Below are 16483 nucleotides of genomic sequence, written 5' to 3' on the forward strand. Positions count from 1 at the left end.
TATTGAATCACACGACGTCGTTTCAAAACTATGCAGACGATGAGATGAGTGATTCGTTGGAGAGATATTATGGCGCAAATTTGCCAAGATTAATTGATATTAAAACGGAAATTGATCCGGACAATTTTTTTAACAGTAATCCGCAGTCAATACCCATTAAGAGCTCGGCGGTAAGAATGATGTCTTCGTGCATTGCAACCATTTTCATTTCACTATTTTGCATTATTATGGAACGTATGTATGTGGATACAGAGTAGCAGGTAGAGTGTAACATCATTGTTATTGTGATCAGATTAGACGGAACGGTGAAAAGAACAACACTTATAATAAAGGCATTGTTTCGTTCATCGGTTCAGTGGAGTTTTATCATCTCTATTTTTCTTCCGATCCTACATGGGGGCTCAACGGATCATCAATCGCCTAAAAGTGTTGTATTACCATTTATTAATCTACAAATTGTAGTGAAAGCCAGACTCAAAGCAAAGTGACAAGTATTTTTATTTCTTTATTTATTTATTATTTATCAACGGTTTACACCAACTGATAGTTATGATAATCCAAAGCAGGAATGATAACAATAATAGAACAAAGAGATGAATCAAACTTAAATCAATAATGAAATTATCGTCAAAGAAAAAACCAAAGAAGATAGAAAAATTAAAAAGAAAATGAAGAAAAAAGAACTAAAAGCGAAGCAACAAAAACAGAATAAGGAAAACTTTAAAACTCAGTACGTTCTGTAATTTGCAAATGAATAGTTCTCAGGTATCTCGACGGAACGGACACTGCTGCGAAATGTGCCCCTAGACACTGCTCGGTCGTACAAATGTCCAAAACGTTTGAAGATCATACATAGGTGGTTCACTGGTTCATAGTATCCATAGTCAGTTCGATGCCTATTAATTTGCAAAAATTCATTCGCACGAAGAACTCGGGTAGGTTGACGAACAGTTGTGTTGGGCTTCAGCTCGGAGGCATCAATGCGTTCGGTAAGGACATCGTAAACGAAAGTGGCACTCAAATTGATACGTCTACTCGATAAAGTCTCGATACCAACCATTTTGCAGCGTATGACGGCAGTCTGAAGGTGCTGTCGCGTCGTACAGTTCGTTTCAAGTATGAATTGCTTTTGTATGGACTCGATCTCGTGCATTCTCGTGGTACAGTGTGGTTGCCAAACGGTGCAGGCATATTCTAAATGCGACCTTACGTGAGCGCAGTATCATGTCCGGAGCGATAGCGGAGGACTTGACGCAGTCTAACTTCCAAAAAAAGAACGAAGAAATTTTTTTGAGACGCGGCAACTATATATAGGCGAGAATCATGTCCTTTGGCCTGTATCACCATCCTATTCCATCTTATTCTCGCTTCAAACACGAGCAAAACGAGCTATCACTCGACTATGTAGCTTTAAAATTGCCGGAGATACATCGTTTTGAAGTTGGTCATTTTGATAGAAAATGCACCAAATTAACGTTTTCCAAACAATCAAAATCTTTCAACTTACTCTGCATGTTTCTATCTGTCTATCTGTCTATCTATCGACGGTCGATCTCGGAAACTAGTCAGCCAATCTCCATGAAATTTTGCAGGAACCTCAGGGTGGACATAAAAATGAAAATGTGATACGCCATTACCCCAGGAAAAACCAGAATTTTGTTTTATTGGCATCGAAGTGGTTTCTGAGTGTAGTTTTCGAGGGTCGGGAACGCATTTTCGGCTGTAGCTTAGCTGTATTGAAACCTACAGAGGCGTGCGACCCATCAAATGAAAGGTATTCGTAACACGATTCGAACAAAAAAATAATTAAAAAAATCGGGTCAGATTCGTTTGAGCTAGAGTGATTAAAGTGACCAAATTTTGAGCTACTCGAGCGTAGGATGAAAGGACTAATATTTTTTGGGTTACGAAAGATAGAGAGTTACTTTCTTCGGCAAAGTCTCAGAGTTTTACGAGTAGAACAGAGGGGCATATGTGAAAAATGTCGAAAGTTGGAAATGGGTGGGTCAATTATGTTTTTAGAGGTATTTCTTGAATGGTGGCAGATAGAGAGTTACTTTCTTCGGCAAAGTCTCAGAGTTTTACGAGTAGAACAGAGGGGCATATGTGAAAAATGTCGAAAGTTGGAAATGGGTGGGTCAATTGGGGTTTTGGAGATATTTCTTGAATGGTGGCAGATAGAGAATTACTTTCGTCAAATTTTCTGAATTTCGTCACTTCTGAAGTGAAGGTGTACTTAAGGACGAACAATAACAATAAGAGTGGTCTTAAGGACAAATAATAGAACACGTGGGGACGTGAACATTTAAAAAATCTAATATCAAAGTCAGTCGGGACAAATCAAATTGGAAAGCAGCTGGTGTAAGGTGTAGCCGTTAATGCTGAAACGTTGAAAAGTGCTAGACAAGTCAATGCACACTGCACAGCCGATAGTTCGAAAAGATTTATTGTTGAAATGACATGGCGGTAACAATTGGATTAGAATGAAGGAAACGTACCGCGCGTAGCTGTACATTTTGAGCTTAGGCTCGATTCTTTTCTTTGCTGCGATTTTTTTTGGTGATTTCTCAGCAGCTTTCCACAATTTCCTAAATTTCCAACAGCAAATGGCAATGTCTCAATGCAAACTATCCTACACTTGTTCATGGAAAGCTTTGATGCTATCTTGTGTAAGCCTAGGCTACTCTGACTTTTAGACCGCCGCTAGTTCTCGAGGTCAAAACAGCCTTCTTTTTCTTCATTCATTCACTTAACGTGAGCCATGGGCAAGGGAAGAGTGTTCAAACTCTGTTTGTTCCTATTTTTATTTTGAGTTTCATTTGATAGGCATTTCAGCTCTGGAATGAAAATGGAAGTCACCGGCTCGCTGTGGTTTACTTCAGGTTATACTCTTTACTGCGTATATAGAAGTAAAACGGACGAAGAAGGTCTTTAGTCCGGTCACTAATGTCTTGGTCCAATCTCTAACGGGTAGTCTACCTCTATGAACAGACGTGACAAATCGCATTTTAACGTAAAACAATAATTCGAGACGAATGGAATCATCGAATTTTCGCTGTCAATACGTTGGAAAATTCATCGGCAGATCATTGAAACCGGTCAACGATAGGGACTTGGTGACACGACTGTTGGCGATGGAAGAATTCTAATTTCGAGGCAAAATGGAACGAAAACCTTTAAAAGTCATCAACATTCCCAGTCAAGCAAGTTTTTCAGTTTATGAAATTTTGGCGCAAAATTTGAATTCGCTAACGCTAAACAATTTATTGACTGGAAACATCGATGACTTTCAAAACTCTAGAAAATCTCAAATATGTTCCGACCTAAAAACACCCCACTGTGCGTTCAATAACTTTTCTTTATTATTTCCCATAATCGAAGATGAATCTCTTCTAATTCCTCAGTATGTGCAATGAGGAAGAAAAATCGTTTCGGATACCTTTCCCTGAACTTAATAAAATTTCTACTTTCCGCATCCATCGTCGTATTTCTGACAAAATCCCTGAGAAAGTGATCCACATCATCCCTTCCATCCTCAAAGACACAACTGATGCTATACTTTTGATGCACCAGTTGAATGGGCTCCGGTTTCCGCCAGAAATACTTCCAATCGGCATTTATGTGCATCGGAACGACTGCTGTCATAAACACATCTTCATGGGTGCAAACTCGTCCCGGAAATGACTTTGAAATGTCTTCTACGAACCGTTCGATCACAACAAACGTTGTCACGTAACCAATGCCGGAGCAATGATCTGGGAACTTTCCGCTTGGAAAGTCTGTGGACGAAGCATAAAATTTGCTGGTCACATCGCTCACCGTACTTTCGTTTCGATCAACGCAACACCAAATGTTCGATGATGACACATCAACTGGTGATAATGAACTTAAATGCTCGGTCAATTCAAAAATATTAACGACGGTGTCATCATCAGTTTTGATCACAAATTGAGCCTTCCTACAATAGGTAGTCAACCAATCGTAGGCCATAATCGTTTTCAGCGTCAGATTTCTGTACGAATCTACAAAGTCGCCGATAATCACATCACCAAACCAATCTGCCTCCGCCAGTAGCTGCCTGTCGTCGGCCTCATCATCTTCTTGTCGTCCGTCCGACTTTGCCAATATGAAAATGACGGCCAAGATTTTCACATTGTTCGCTTTCTTAACTGAACCATACGTTTGGCGTATCACGCTTCTACGATTGAAGTGTTTTCGTGCTGACGGTATTACAATCACTGCAGTTCTTTGATTTCTATCGTATGGCGTGGATGGAGTGCACAGTTCTTCGTTCATGAACAGAATTTTTGTCTTTGCACGATGAGGTGATAAAGAGAACCATGTGGGCAGACTGAACACTGTGATGAGTATGAACGTTAAACTCTGCAAAAGGATTTTTGTTAGTGTTCATTCGAAGAAAATCAAAGAAAATCGATATTACAATCAAACTCAGAAGAAGCAACACTCTCCACTTCACCAATTGATTGGATACACAGCGAACATATTTCAGTCTGGATAGAAGAAGCAAACTCATTTTTAAAACTAAGCTCCGATTTCGACTATGGCTTTTGACAGTGGCTTTTTATTACCATCACAGAAACGGGTCCTCTACCTCTATCGATCACTTTAAACTACTGAAAATTGAATCGTCTACAGTAGCTTGTCATATACACTCGTAAGCCAATCGTTTTTCGTCACTTATGAAAACAGCTGCTTATCATGTGCAAACACTAAAACATCTGTCGAATCATACGTTCCGCATTTGAATAAATCGAATGGGATTTGGGTTCTCATGTGTTTCGTTTAAGTTTTGTAAGTCCACAAAACACAGATGACCTAGACCTTACAACACTTACAAAAATTTGGCCCGTACGACGCCGTAGTGCGTGTGTCTAAATGCATCTAAAGGGAAGAGTCAACGCACTGTCAACGCACAGTGCTTTGGAAGAGTTTATCTTCACTGACAAATAAGAGTTGAAAATCTTACCTGTTGCAGGTCGCTTTGTCTGAAGGTAACCTTTTATAGCTGCTACAGCTGAAACAGATAACATGGATTACCTGGAGACAAAGTTATCTGCAACACTTTTTTGTCAGTGTTCTGCGAGCTTCGACTCTAGGACGTAGTTAAAACCGTATCTTCTGCTTCTCACAACTGCTGTAAGGTCTTTTGTACGCAAAAATTGCGCGTACAGCAGGAAAACCGTATACGGCCGATCATACTTCACAATAAACATCGAGGTTTGTTCCAAGTAACTGTAAACACGAACTTTGACAACCCGAAAAACGACAATTTCATCCGTAGCAACGTCGCTTACGTGATATTTCATACAAATCGAGCAACGTCGCCTACGCGATTTACACTGAGATATTATTGAGGTTATGGTTATATGGATTGTGTGTTTTGTTTCTTCGCCGTTCGTTGTAAATGTTGAGATTTTCTTGGATGTAGCGGCGTTGAGTTGACGAAAGAAAACGAGGATTTTCGCAATATTTCGAGGTTTATTCACCTCTTCATCAGGCTATAATTGAAAAACACAAAAGAAAAACATTTTGATTTGGTTACAAATTAAACTTAAAACTTATTAACACAGAGTCTTTACCTATTCTTTAACTATAAACAGAAAATTTACTAATTTATTGCACACTCATCACAATCTGACTTCTGTTGATAAACAAACATCTTTCCTTCTTTGGTTCTGTATGTCATACTCATTCACGGTCCGGACCAAGTGTCCATATCTACAGTTCGTGCTCACTTCTTTTTGAACAAATTTACGTACGACTCGTGAAGACCACTTGTGTCACTTAGCAGGTTTACTGTATTCTCAGTGTCACAGATATGCATCTTCTCGGCTATGAGTCGTTGGAAATAGTTCGGAATGTGGTCCAAAATAGTGTTTATAGTTAAAGAATAGGTAAAGACTCTGTGTTAATAAGTTTTAAGTTTAATTTGTAACCAAATCAAAATGTTTTTCTTTTGTGTTTTTCAATTATAGCCTGATGAAGAGGTGAATAAACCTCGAAATATTGCGAAAATCCTCGTTTTCTTTCGTCAACTCAACGCCGCTACATCCAAGAAAATCTCAACATCAACATGGTTATATGGATGAAATTTGACAATTCATATGGCCTTGGAACAAACCTGTTATTATGAAAGAGAAAGAAATATTTTGACAAAAACCCCAAGAGCTCGTTCAGGGGCTCGTTCAGGAACGGAAAATTCTTCACTCAGTGAAGATTTGACGATTCGTTTAATGTTACACTAACAGTTGTCTGACGTTTGCCGTTCAAATACGTTAGTGAAAGTTTCGAGTTAATTTTCTGTTCATGTTTACATTCCCTCAGAGGGATTCTTTTGAATTTCGACTGACCGAAATCGGCGCTATTTTTTCCGGGACTTCTTTATATATGCCTAGTTAGGCCTTGGTACCTAGGCCCCAAAACACGTCTAAGATTTTTTTGATCTTACATATCTGTACTCATCAACTGGAGTTACGTTTCAGTTTTCGTTAAGTTATCAGTTATGTCATCGACCTCAATTAATTGACGTTAACTTCGTGCAAATCGCTCGTTCAATTCATTCGTTATGTCTGACGTTTACAAGGTCATGAAAATGATGTACTCAGTTTAAATTGAAAAATTGAAAGAAACGTCTGCCAAACCCACACCCACAGTTGTTACAATTTCCACACGGCTACTAATAAGACTAGAAGAATCGCGTAAAATAAACCATCTAAGACAGATACGTACTCAACCCTAGGACAAGAGTTGTCGATACCATCAATACATCATGTGTGTTGTCAGTCTTACTGGAAAATTGGAGATTACAGTTTTGAAAATAAACTTAACGAAAATAGAGTAATGTGTCGATGACCTGTTGTAGCGTGGACTGGCAGAGGATTTCTTCAGTATCACTTATGGACTGTTAGAATCGATTTCCACTTACAAAGAAAACGCTACATTTTGTCTCCGTTTAGCCAAACCAAGCCACGGCTCGTTTCTATTGTTTAAAGAGTAAACGGAGAGAGTGGAGTGTTTTTTCGTAAGTGGAAATCAAGATGATCAGAGCGAGAGAACCGAAGACCAGTTAATTATAACTTGCTTTGGGGTACTTGTCATTGCATTTTACAAACAATTTTTTGACATATCCACCCAAGGCAAGTTGAAATAATTGGTCCAAATTATATTTCCTTCTCTTTCATCATAACAGTCGAGATGGCGTTATTTCTCATTAAATTATGGTTTTCCATTCCTTGAAATATATTGAAAGTAGGACTTTAGTAAACACAAACGAATTGAAGCTAAAGCTGAATTTCGTTGATTGAAGTTTTTCCCAGACAAAAAAAGATTTCCCCGGTGACTAACAATGAAAATGTACAAAATTCATAATTCACCCTTTTCACCCACCTAATTCATTCATGTATGTATGTTACTGTACTCATATGTGTCGCGTATTCCACATAATATAAAGTCAGTGAAATTTTATGCAAACTTTTAAGTTTATTTCACGAATTTCCATGTATGATGAACAATATGAATCGTGTTAAAGCATGGTTAAGCGTTCATAAAACATAATTTGTTAAATTGGAATGTTTTCATATTTATGCATGTGGAGGAACCTTGTGTGGCAGAGATGTTGTTATTTTGGTTGAACATGTACACAGGTACTTTTTTGTGGATCGTTTTATGTTTGTATATTATTGCTGCTGGGAACATTAATACATTCACGGAGAGCGAAAAGGAGATAAATTTAATTGATCTGTGGGCAGAGCCTTTTCTATATGGGCAAATACCCGTGGCGCCCGAAGTAGAGCAAAAGAAAATGGCGCCCGAAATCCTTTTAAAAAATTTAACTTTAGCAAATTGACGCCTATTTTTCGATTTGCCCGATGGCGCCCAAAAGCTAAAGGAGTCTGTGGGTCTGATGTCCTGGGTAAAAAACATTCTGAGCCAGACCTCAGTTTAAATTTGTAATGCAAGAGAGTGTTATGATGAAAAGAAAGAAATATTTTGACAAGTACCCCAAGGCAACTTATAACCTGCTGGCACTCGGTCGTCTCGCTGCGATTATAACACTCTATTCCTATCATTTTGAGGTATGACTCAGGATCAGTTGAATTCAAGTAGCCAAAAAGTGTTCCCCATGAACTAAACACTACGTTGTACAGCTAAAACACATGAAAACAAAGACTGCTCAGACAAAGACCCAGGCAAAATGCAGTTAATTTTGAGGTTTCTTTTATGGTTCATTTAAAAAAAAACATATTCGACAGGTTTTTAAGATGTTTAAAACTGAGCAATGTTCCCAGTCAAGTAAGTGTTTCCAGGTTATGATATTTTGGCGCAAAATTTGATAATCCCTTTGCGAATTTAAATTTTACGCCAAAATTCCAAAGACTGGGAAGCACTTAATTGACTGAGAAAATCGCTGACTTTGAAAACTCTAAAAAGTCTAGCCTCATGAAAGACTGAAGTACGTCAAAAAGAATACATGAGTGCGTCTAATCCTTTTCTATTAGTTTAAATCAAAAGTTAAACGATACCGTACAGCGACTAAAACAAAAGATACACCGCAACTGAGCGAATCCTCTCTTATAAAATAATCGATCTATAGATCGACAGATACGCATGCATCTTTACGAAAATAGCTCTCTTTTTATCGGTCTATTTATAATCTTGATTTCAACTTACGAAAAAGGCACTCCGTTTTCTCTCCGTTTACACTTTTAACAATAGCAAATATGCGTGGTTTAGCAATGTATCTACGATGAAATAGAAGTTGAAATGTTCAAGTGCCCATATTTCATCGCGTTGTTCAAATGTTAGAATTTTCGTACTACGCGCAAAAGTCCATGTTCAAATGAATGCAAAATTGTAACATTTGAACATGGACTTTGCGCGTAGAATGCAAAATTGTAACATTTGAACATGGACTTTTGCGCGTAGAATACAAAATTGTAACATTTAAACATGGACTTTTGCGCGTAGTACGAAAATTCTAACATTTGAATAATGCGATGAAATATGGGCACTTAAACATTTCAACTTCTATTTGATCACATATGCATCCAAACCACATAAGTCCCTATTTGTCCTAAAGGCACTTAAAATTACCTTTCAAATGATACCCCACACAACCATGTACGACTTGTGTACCTCGAGAAATTTCTGTAAGAACAGTGTAAGTCTTCGGTTGAAAACTTCAACTGCATATATTTCAGTGTGGATGAATTTTAAAACCATCAAGTCCCTATTCGACTCATTAGTACATGTGATTACCTTTCTAATGACACCCCACACGACCCTGTACGGCTCGTGTAACTGGAGAAATTATTGTAAGAAAAGTGCAAGTTTTCGGTTTTTGATCACACCAGCCACACAACCTTCGAAGAATTTCTTTGAAAGTGGTTTTGGCTTCTAGTGTCGAAGTCCTTTCTAGGCACATACAAAAAATTCCGCTAGAAAATGTGTCCGATTTCGGTAGGCTGTTTTTCAAAAGAATACCTCTTCGTCTTTACGTTTTTACGTTAAATTATTTTATAATTCATGTTTACGGCCAGTCGGTGAAATTAGAATTTCTTAACTCCACACGAGCTGAAAATTTTGACAGATTGCCCATACATTTTCTGTCAAAATTTCATTTCACCGACTGGTTGTATACCTGACTATAAATCGAAATCACCCTACTATGAGCAATGACTGAGTTGTATATATACACTTCAGATACTGTAAAGATGTGAAATGATTCCGTTTTATCTTCATTAGACAATCTTCAACCTTTACAGTAAGCAAAATTTTAAAGATCTGTGTGATATTTCCAGTAATTATCAGAAACTGATTGAAACGACTGATTTCCTGAAGTTATTTTCAGATTTCACATTTACATGGAAGAACTCACATATCAGTTCGTATATGTGCAGAACGTTATCTCTCTGCCGAAATTCCATTTTCTCCACTTTAATCTCGTAGTGTTTCCATGGAACACCACTTGATTCGTTCAAGTGTTGCTATTATAATGAGACTCATGCGTTAAAAATACATTTCTGTTTATTCATCAGATAAAAAGTTTTATTTTAGCTGCGCACACTAATTCTCCGCGGAAAGTGTTTCAATCCATTCCACGAAATGAGAGACTCTGGTCGCACGTCCGAACGATGCCGTTTGATTAGCGTACTGGAATTGATGAATCCCGACTAAAATGGGAACGAACACCAGACCTGCATCGGCATATTCGTACACAATCCACGCTCCTCCTGTACGCCGTCAATGAGAGAAAAAAGTCGATTAGAGCTCATGCGAAAATATGTTTTCAAAGAAAATGCTACCGGTGAACGAGTTAAAACGTCTTATCGGTCCTTGGTACAGCTCACCGCTGTCGATAGCACAGATGTCATGGTCGGCGAAGTCACTGTCGAAGTCACACTGATTGTTGTTGAAAATGCTGGCTTCCATTGACTGCAAGTGAGGAGTAGACGGTCCATCGGGCGATCGGAAACCTAGCATCAGGGAAGACCAGCCTTCGTAGTCAAAGTCTTGATAAAATGGCAACCGAATGGGATGAACATTCGGATTGAACGTAATGGTGCTGTTCATTCTGAACAGCACGATATTGGGACGATTTTCAGGCGATGGTTCGATGTACCAATAGCTTCGTACGAAATGGGTTGCTGTACTTGATGAATTCCATTGAGCGAATCCAATTAGAGCTTCAATCGAATTGGCTGGAGGGTTAAGGCTAAACGCAGAACACAGAGAAATATTCTTGGTCATGATGGCAATGCGTTCCAATGATGAAACCAAAATGAAACTCACGTCTGACCGATGCAATGGAAATCACTGAGAACGAAATTGCTGTTGATGATTGTGCCCGCACACGGAGTGCCAAATCTGAAACCACCGCCTTGATCTGACCAAGCTGTCGTACGAATGACCCAAGGATACTGGCCATTTGTGGCATTCACAGCGTTCAAAATGTTCTCCGATTGCACGAGAGAATCAAACTTTGGATCGAAGGTTCTGACATTGATGGTTGATTGGTCGACAATCAAATCGACACGAACGGTTCGGTTCAACCAATCGGAAGCTTCGACTTTCAAAGACACCGCACACAATATCAGAATCAAGCAGCGCATTTTGATATGAGCAAATAACTTAAACTGGCCCATCGAAGACGATGTTACCGTTTTTATACGAAAAATGAGAAAAATGAGAATCCGAACAGGTGTAAGATAAGAGCGGAACATTATTATTTTCCACATAATCTTGGGATTGCCTAATCATTTCGCGTAAATCTGTTGTCAGCTATACGATTTCGTAGTAACAATTATCTCGTTTGGTCAGTTATTATGCTGCCGAATCGGTAATATGACCATTATGGTCTCTGTTTTCGATCTAGCCTGCAATATCTTTCGCTACTATCTATTACCCACTAAATTGACCCGATTGAATCTGCATTAAAATATAGGGCATTGCAGACCAATCCGATTGTATCCATCTATTAAACTCAGCCGAACGACAGGGCTAGACACTGAAAATGGTCTCCCACGTGAACGCCTTTTGGGAAAACCCTGAAACACGTGTCGGCTTCCATCTAAAACTCTATAAATTTGCCTTCCAACCGAATTTTCTATCACTACACCCAAAACGCTAATAGCTCCCAAATGGGCGAATTTTGAGAAAAACCCTGAAACATGTGTCTGCAGCTCTATAACTTTGTCTTTTAAACGAACCTGCTAACTGCCATATTTTCTGAGTTATGGGTCCCTGAAAATTTCAGCCAATTTCAGTGAGTAATTCAAAAGTTTCGGCTGACAGACAAATCCATTTCTTCATACAATTTACCTAATTTTTAAATTTAATGCCTAATCTCGCTTCGTTCTGGTCGCAAACTTAAAGTTGGATGAAATTAAAGATGAAATTTCCAATTTTCTCCCATTGGCTAACAAATAACTATTATTCGTAATATGGACGTCCATACGAGTTTAACGAGCTATGACATGTCAGAATTGGTTAAGATTAGGCCGATGATTATGATTTTTTTCTCACCTAAAATGGCGCCTCTCAGAATGACAACAAAACGCCATAGTGGACAAAATAAGGATTTTCGCATCGCTAGCATGAAAATACTTTGAAGATATTAGGTGGAAAAAGTCAAAAAATTCGTGTGTTCGTCAGTCCTACGGAAATTTTTTAGTGAGTTAGGACTTCCGTCACGGCCCTTCACTGACGAAAGACTATGATTCTTTGTAATTTTTTGTTGAAAAGGGGCGTGGGGTAATTTGGCTAAAACAACGCATTTTACAACTACGTAAAAGGTGAACTCGCACACGATTTTTCGATACCAACATTTTGTAAAAGGAGTCATTAAGTCGACGACATGGCTAAAAATCATTTGCAGCAATAAAGTAGCGTGTGCGAGTTCACCTTTTACGTAGTTTAAAAGTGCGTTCTTTTGGCACGGTGTAACAGATTCCCCGATACCTATAATAACTTGACGGTTGTGTGTAGTGTTATGATGAAAGAGAAGAAGACATTTTGACAAGTACCCCAAGGCAAGTTAAAATAAACTGGTCTTCTGTCCTCTCGCTCTCAACGTACCACGTTGAAAGAGAAGCAAATAATTTGACAAGTACCCCAAGGCAAGTTATAATAACTAGTCTTCGGTTTTCTCGCTCTGATCATAACAGTCTATAAAATCCAAAATCCCATAATAACTGTCAAATTACGAATTCTTAAAGTTGCTAACTTTAGTGGTATGGTTTGCAGCGCTGCAAAATCCGAATCCGATATTTTGAATTTTTGTATGGGAATTGACATTCAAACGTTGATATCTCCGTTGTTTTTGAAGAATAAGAGCCAGATTTTACTTGGTTTGCATCTTTTATGCAGTTTTATCGATGGCATACTCATTTGTGTGAAATGTGGAGTAAAAATTTGTTTCAAACAATTTCACACAAATAAGTATGCCAATCGATAAAACTGCATAAAAGATGCAAACCAAGTAAAATCTGGCTCTTATTCTTCAAAAACAACGGAGATATCAACGTTTGAATGTCAATTCCCATACAAAAATTCAAAATATCGGATTCGACCGCTTTTTTATGCAGCGCTACAAAGTTCACCACTTAACGCGTGGATTGACGGCTTGGTATTCAAAATTATGTCGCGATTTACATTGTTTAACCGGTGGTGAATCGGAATCGGATTTCAATGGAAAACGCAGTATAATTGTCTGCCACCATTCGTAACTCTAACTGCAGTTCAGAAATTTCAACTGAAGTGAAATCGCGCTTCAATTTTGTATGAAAATTACAGCAAAGATCAGTCGATTCTTTGCGATAACGGCGTAGGCTCCTTTTTTAACCGCATCCCACGTCTATTTTAGAACATGCGAGGATAAGTACATTTCCACTCCACTCTTCATTTTACAACCTGATGTGACGCCATAATATTAATAATTTTCATCACAAAACTGGAACCGGAAGACATAAAGCAGAAGGGAAAAAAATTGAAATAAAAAAAGAAATTTGCAAGTAAACGGGAGAGTGTATTACGACACACCAAGAGGGAATTGTATTGATGAATAAGTATACATCGACATCGACGTTTTATATGCTTTTTCCATATATATAATGGCATGTAGTGTATTGGAGCTAATAAAGCCTCTAGCAAAATAATCACTAACCGGAAGGAAAATACAAATTTTCCGTCTTTTTTGCGAAAAACCGTTTCCAGTCTTCGGTACTCTTTGGTACACGATGACTGGTGATGGAAATATTGCTTAAAGGAACAATAAAGTTAAATCTTTAGTATATGGTATGGTATGGCTTCTCGTGTTTCTCGTCATTTTTTTCCCTCTGGTATATCAAAAATGTAATATACGGCGTATTGTGCATTCATCAATCTGCCGGGTTTTTTTTTCTCGTCTTCAACGACGTGGAAGTGAAAGTTATGTGGTAAATTCTGTAGAGAAAAATGTGCATAAGTTTGCATAATAATCGAGAAGAATTTATGGAAGGTCTCATTATGTGACAACGTAAAAGGCTGGGAATAAACTTATCAGGTGGTGCGGTGAGCTTTTTAAACATCTTTCCAGACGAAAGTCGTTGCATATTAGTGAACGCAGAATCTAAGAGTGATAACCTGCGAAAAGGTGTTTTTCAGCGATTTGTACAAGCTCAAAAAGGTTGAACTGCTTAATGTGCTACCCTCTATGGCTTTTTAACACACTTTTTAACACAACAGGTTTATGACACTCACGAAAGTAACTGAAATCCGAATTTTGGTGTCGTATAGTTGTTGCACGTGGTTCTACTCCAAAGGATTTTGACAGGATTGCAATGCAGCAAACTTAGGCCTTGATGAAACCCTTTTCTGATTAGCTAATAGTATTTAATAAATAATTGCTTCACCTACTCAAATCTCAAATCTTAGGTCTGGTCTCCACTTAAAAATGTTCGCCGTAAGAGAGCACCGTGATTTCTATTGGTTGAAACTCGTCTATATCGTTTTTAAGCTCTCTTACGACGGAAAATCAAACCTTAAGTAAGGTTTCCACTCAAAAATAAAATTCTCCGTTTTGCCTCCGTGTGAGACGGAACTGTTAAGGAAACGGAGGCAAAATTGATTTGTTTTGTTCGCTCACACACGGAAGCAAAACGGAGACTTTTTTGAATGGAAATCAAGCCTTACAGTCATTGATTTTGATTAAGAAAGCCTGTTGTGTGACAGTTGTCTTTCGGTAGCCAGTGCAGCCCTGTCCAATGCATTGTTTCGATAATTTGTTAGCACAACGATTGATGTTAAAGTGAAGGTGTTATGAAGGTTTTAAAGGAAAATCGTTCCATCTTCTCAAAATATATAAAAATGCGACGCAATTATACCAACCTCACAAACTTAATTTATATTAGAAATTTTGACTACTGCATCGAGTAGCCCGCTCTCTTGTCGTGCTTGATGCAGTCAACGCACTCCAAGAACAGTCACGAGAATAGAATTCAAATAAGAGTAGTCCAAAATTCTCATATAAATTAAGTTTTTTATATTGGTTTGGGCCACTGCGTTACAGACGTTCCAGTTCCATACAAAATAAGATGCCAAATGACAATTAAAAAAATCTGTTCTTGTGTCTGTTATTGAAGTACGTTGGTTCTGTGCTATCGTATAGTGCCCTATCAAGAGTGACATTTAAAAAAGTTTGAAAAGTTCGTCTGACACATAGAGCAGAGTGTAACTATATGGCCTGACCAGTCAAATTTTAACTTTTTAAAGGCAGACACGACAGAACGTTACAATGAACTCCTAGCATATGAGGGAATTTTTTACGTCATAGAACTGATCGAAGCACTTGAACGGATTTTTTTAACGGAAAATCGGTCCTTTTTCTCATTTATAAAATTGCGCCACACAGGGCTCAGTGCTATGTTTACGTGCAGAATCATGGTCGACAACATAAACTCTGACCAAGTCAACAATAACTTTGGAAAACAAAGCCTCTCAAAACCATAAGGTGTACTAATCACCAAACTTATCTAACAACCGAATCAAGGCACTTCAGGCATGATGTCAAGGTGGTACACTGTCATTATTTTAACATACCTATCTAACGACCGAATCAAGGCACTTCAGGCATGATGTCAAGGTGGTACACTGTCATTATTTTAACATATCAATATAACTCTATGCGTGGTAACTCTAGATCAAAGTATAAACACTGAAGGTAACGCAAACACTCAGCGGATCACAATCCAAGTTTCGGGTGAATATAAGATTTGTTATGTTGCATCCGTGAAATTTGACGTAATAATGTTGTAACAATTGTGTATGCTAGTAGTGATTTTTAGCATGTGTTGTAATCTGACAAATTGAATTCGAATCCGAAAAATTATATTGACCCCATGAACTCCGTTAGCTTTTGTGGATTGGCATTACCTTCAGTGTTTATATACTTTGAAATTTGACAGTCAGCTGTCACTACGACCGCTCATGCACTGCTGAGTTCCTGAAATTCTTAATTCGAGAATTTTCATAAATATGGAGGATTTTCATGAATTTCAAGGATTTTTAGAGAATCAATTTCACGAAAATATGCCATGCTGTTTACTCATCAAATGAGTAAATCTCCCGTTTGCTGCCAAATGTATGTTTTATCCGAGGGATCAAAGTATCAAAATGTTAGGTTTGCAAAATGTCATGACCATTGAAATTGAGTTTCAGACTTTGAATTTCGCGCACTTTTATGCGTCTGAAAATCATCTGGTGGCTACATCGGCGCATGCTGTTTCTGCTTCATGACATTGACATTGAATACACACACACAAACATGAATTTTTCATAATCAGCTGAAACAATCCGTTAATGTGATACGAAAACTGAGCGCGCAAACATACACCGGTCATAATTGATGTTGTTGTTTGTTTACATTTTGTGTCACATCGAAATTGTAATCGTTTTCTGTGATATTGAATTTCGTTCATCGCTAAAC

General features: G+C 38.1%; 2 protein-coding genes across 2 annotated transcripts; both read right to left on the reverse strand.

Moving 5' to 3' along the window:
• Nucleotides 1-3342: 3342 nt before the first annotated feature.
• Nucleotides 3343-4645, reverse strand: LOC119077399 (beta-1,3-galactosyltransferase 5-like). The gene is made up of 2 exons (XM_037184606.1): nt 4442-4645; nt 3343-4383 (listed from the first exon to the last, which is right to left on the reverse strand). The coding sequence occupies exons 1-2, from the start codon at nt 4532-4534 to the stop codon at nt 3346-3348; spliced, it is 1131 nt and encodes a 376-aa protein (XP_037040501.1). The 5' UTR covers nt 4535-4645; the 3' UTR covers nt 3343-3345.
• A 5384-nt stretch (nt 4646-10029) lies between these two features.
• On the reverse strand, nt 10030-11163 carry LOC119077411 (coagulation factor X-like). Its single transcript, XM_037184624.1, has 3 exons — nt 10813-11163; nt 10326-10735; nt 10030-10253 (listed from the first exon to the last, which is right to left on the reverse strand). Exons 1-3 carry the CDS (start codon nt 11130-11132, stop codon nt 10087-10089), a joined length of 897 nt encoding a protein of 298 aa, XP_037040519.1. The 5' UTR covers nt 11133-11163; the 3' UTR covers nt 10030-10086.
• Between the last annotated feature and the right edge of the window lie 5320 nt (nt 11164-16483).

Source organism: Bradysia coprophila, unplaced genomic scaffold (genome assembly GCF_014529535.1).
Source record: "Bradysia coprophila strain Holo2 unplaced genomic scaffold, BU_Bcop_v1 contig_235, whole genome shotgun sequence".
NCBI classification, from domain to species: domain Eukaryota; kingdom Metazoa; phylum Arthropoda; class Insecta; order Diptera; family Sciaridae; genus Bradysia; species Bradysia coprophila.

Coding starts and splice junctions, on each gene's coding strand:
- LOC119077411 (XM_037184624.1), bottom strand. CDS start 11,132: ATGCGCTGCTTGATTCTGATATTGTGTGCGGTGTCTTTGAAAGTCGAA. Junction 10,736..10,812: donor TTCCATTGCATCGGTCAGAC/GTGAGTTTCATT, acceptor TTCTGCGTTTAG/CCTTAACCCTCCAGCCAATT. Junction 10,254..10,325: donor ACGTTTTAACTCGTTCACCG/GTAGCATTTTCT, acceptor GACGGCGTACAG/GAGGAGCGTGGATTGTGTAC.
- LOC119077399 (XM_037184606.1), bottom strand. CDS start 4,534: ATGAGTTTGCTTCTTCTATCCAGACTGAAATATGTTCGCTGTGTATCC. Junction 4,384..4,441: donor TGCTTCTTCTGAGTTTGATT/GTAATATCGATT, acceptor ATCCTTTTGCAG/AGTTTAACGTTCATACTCAT.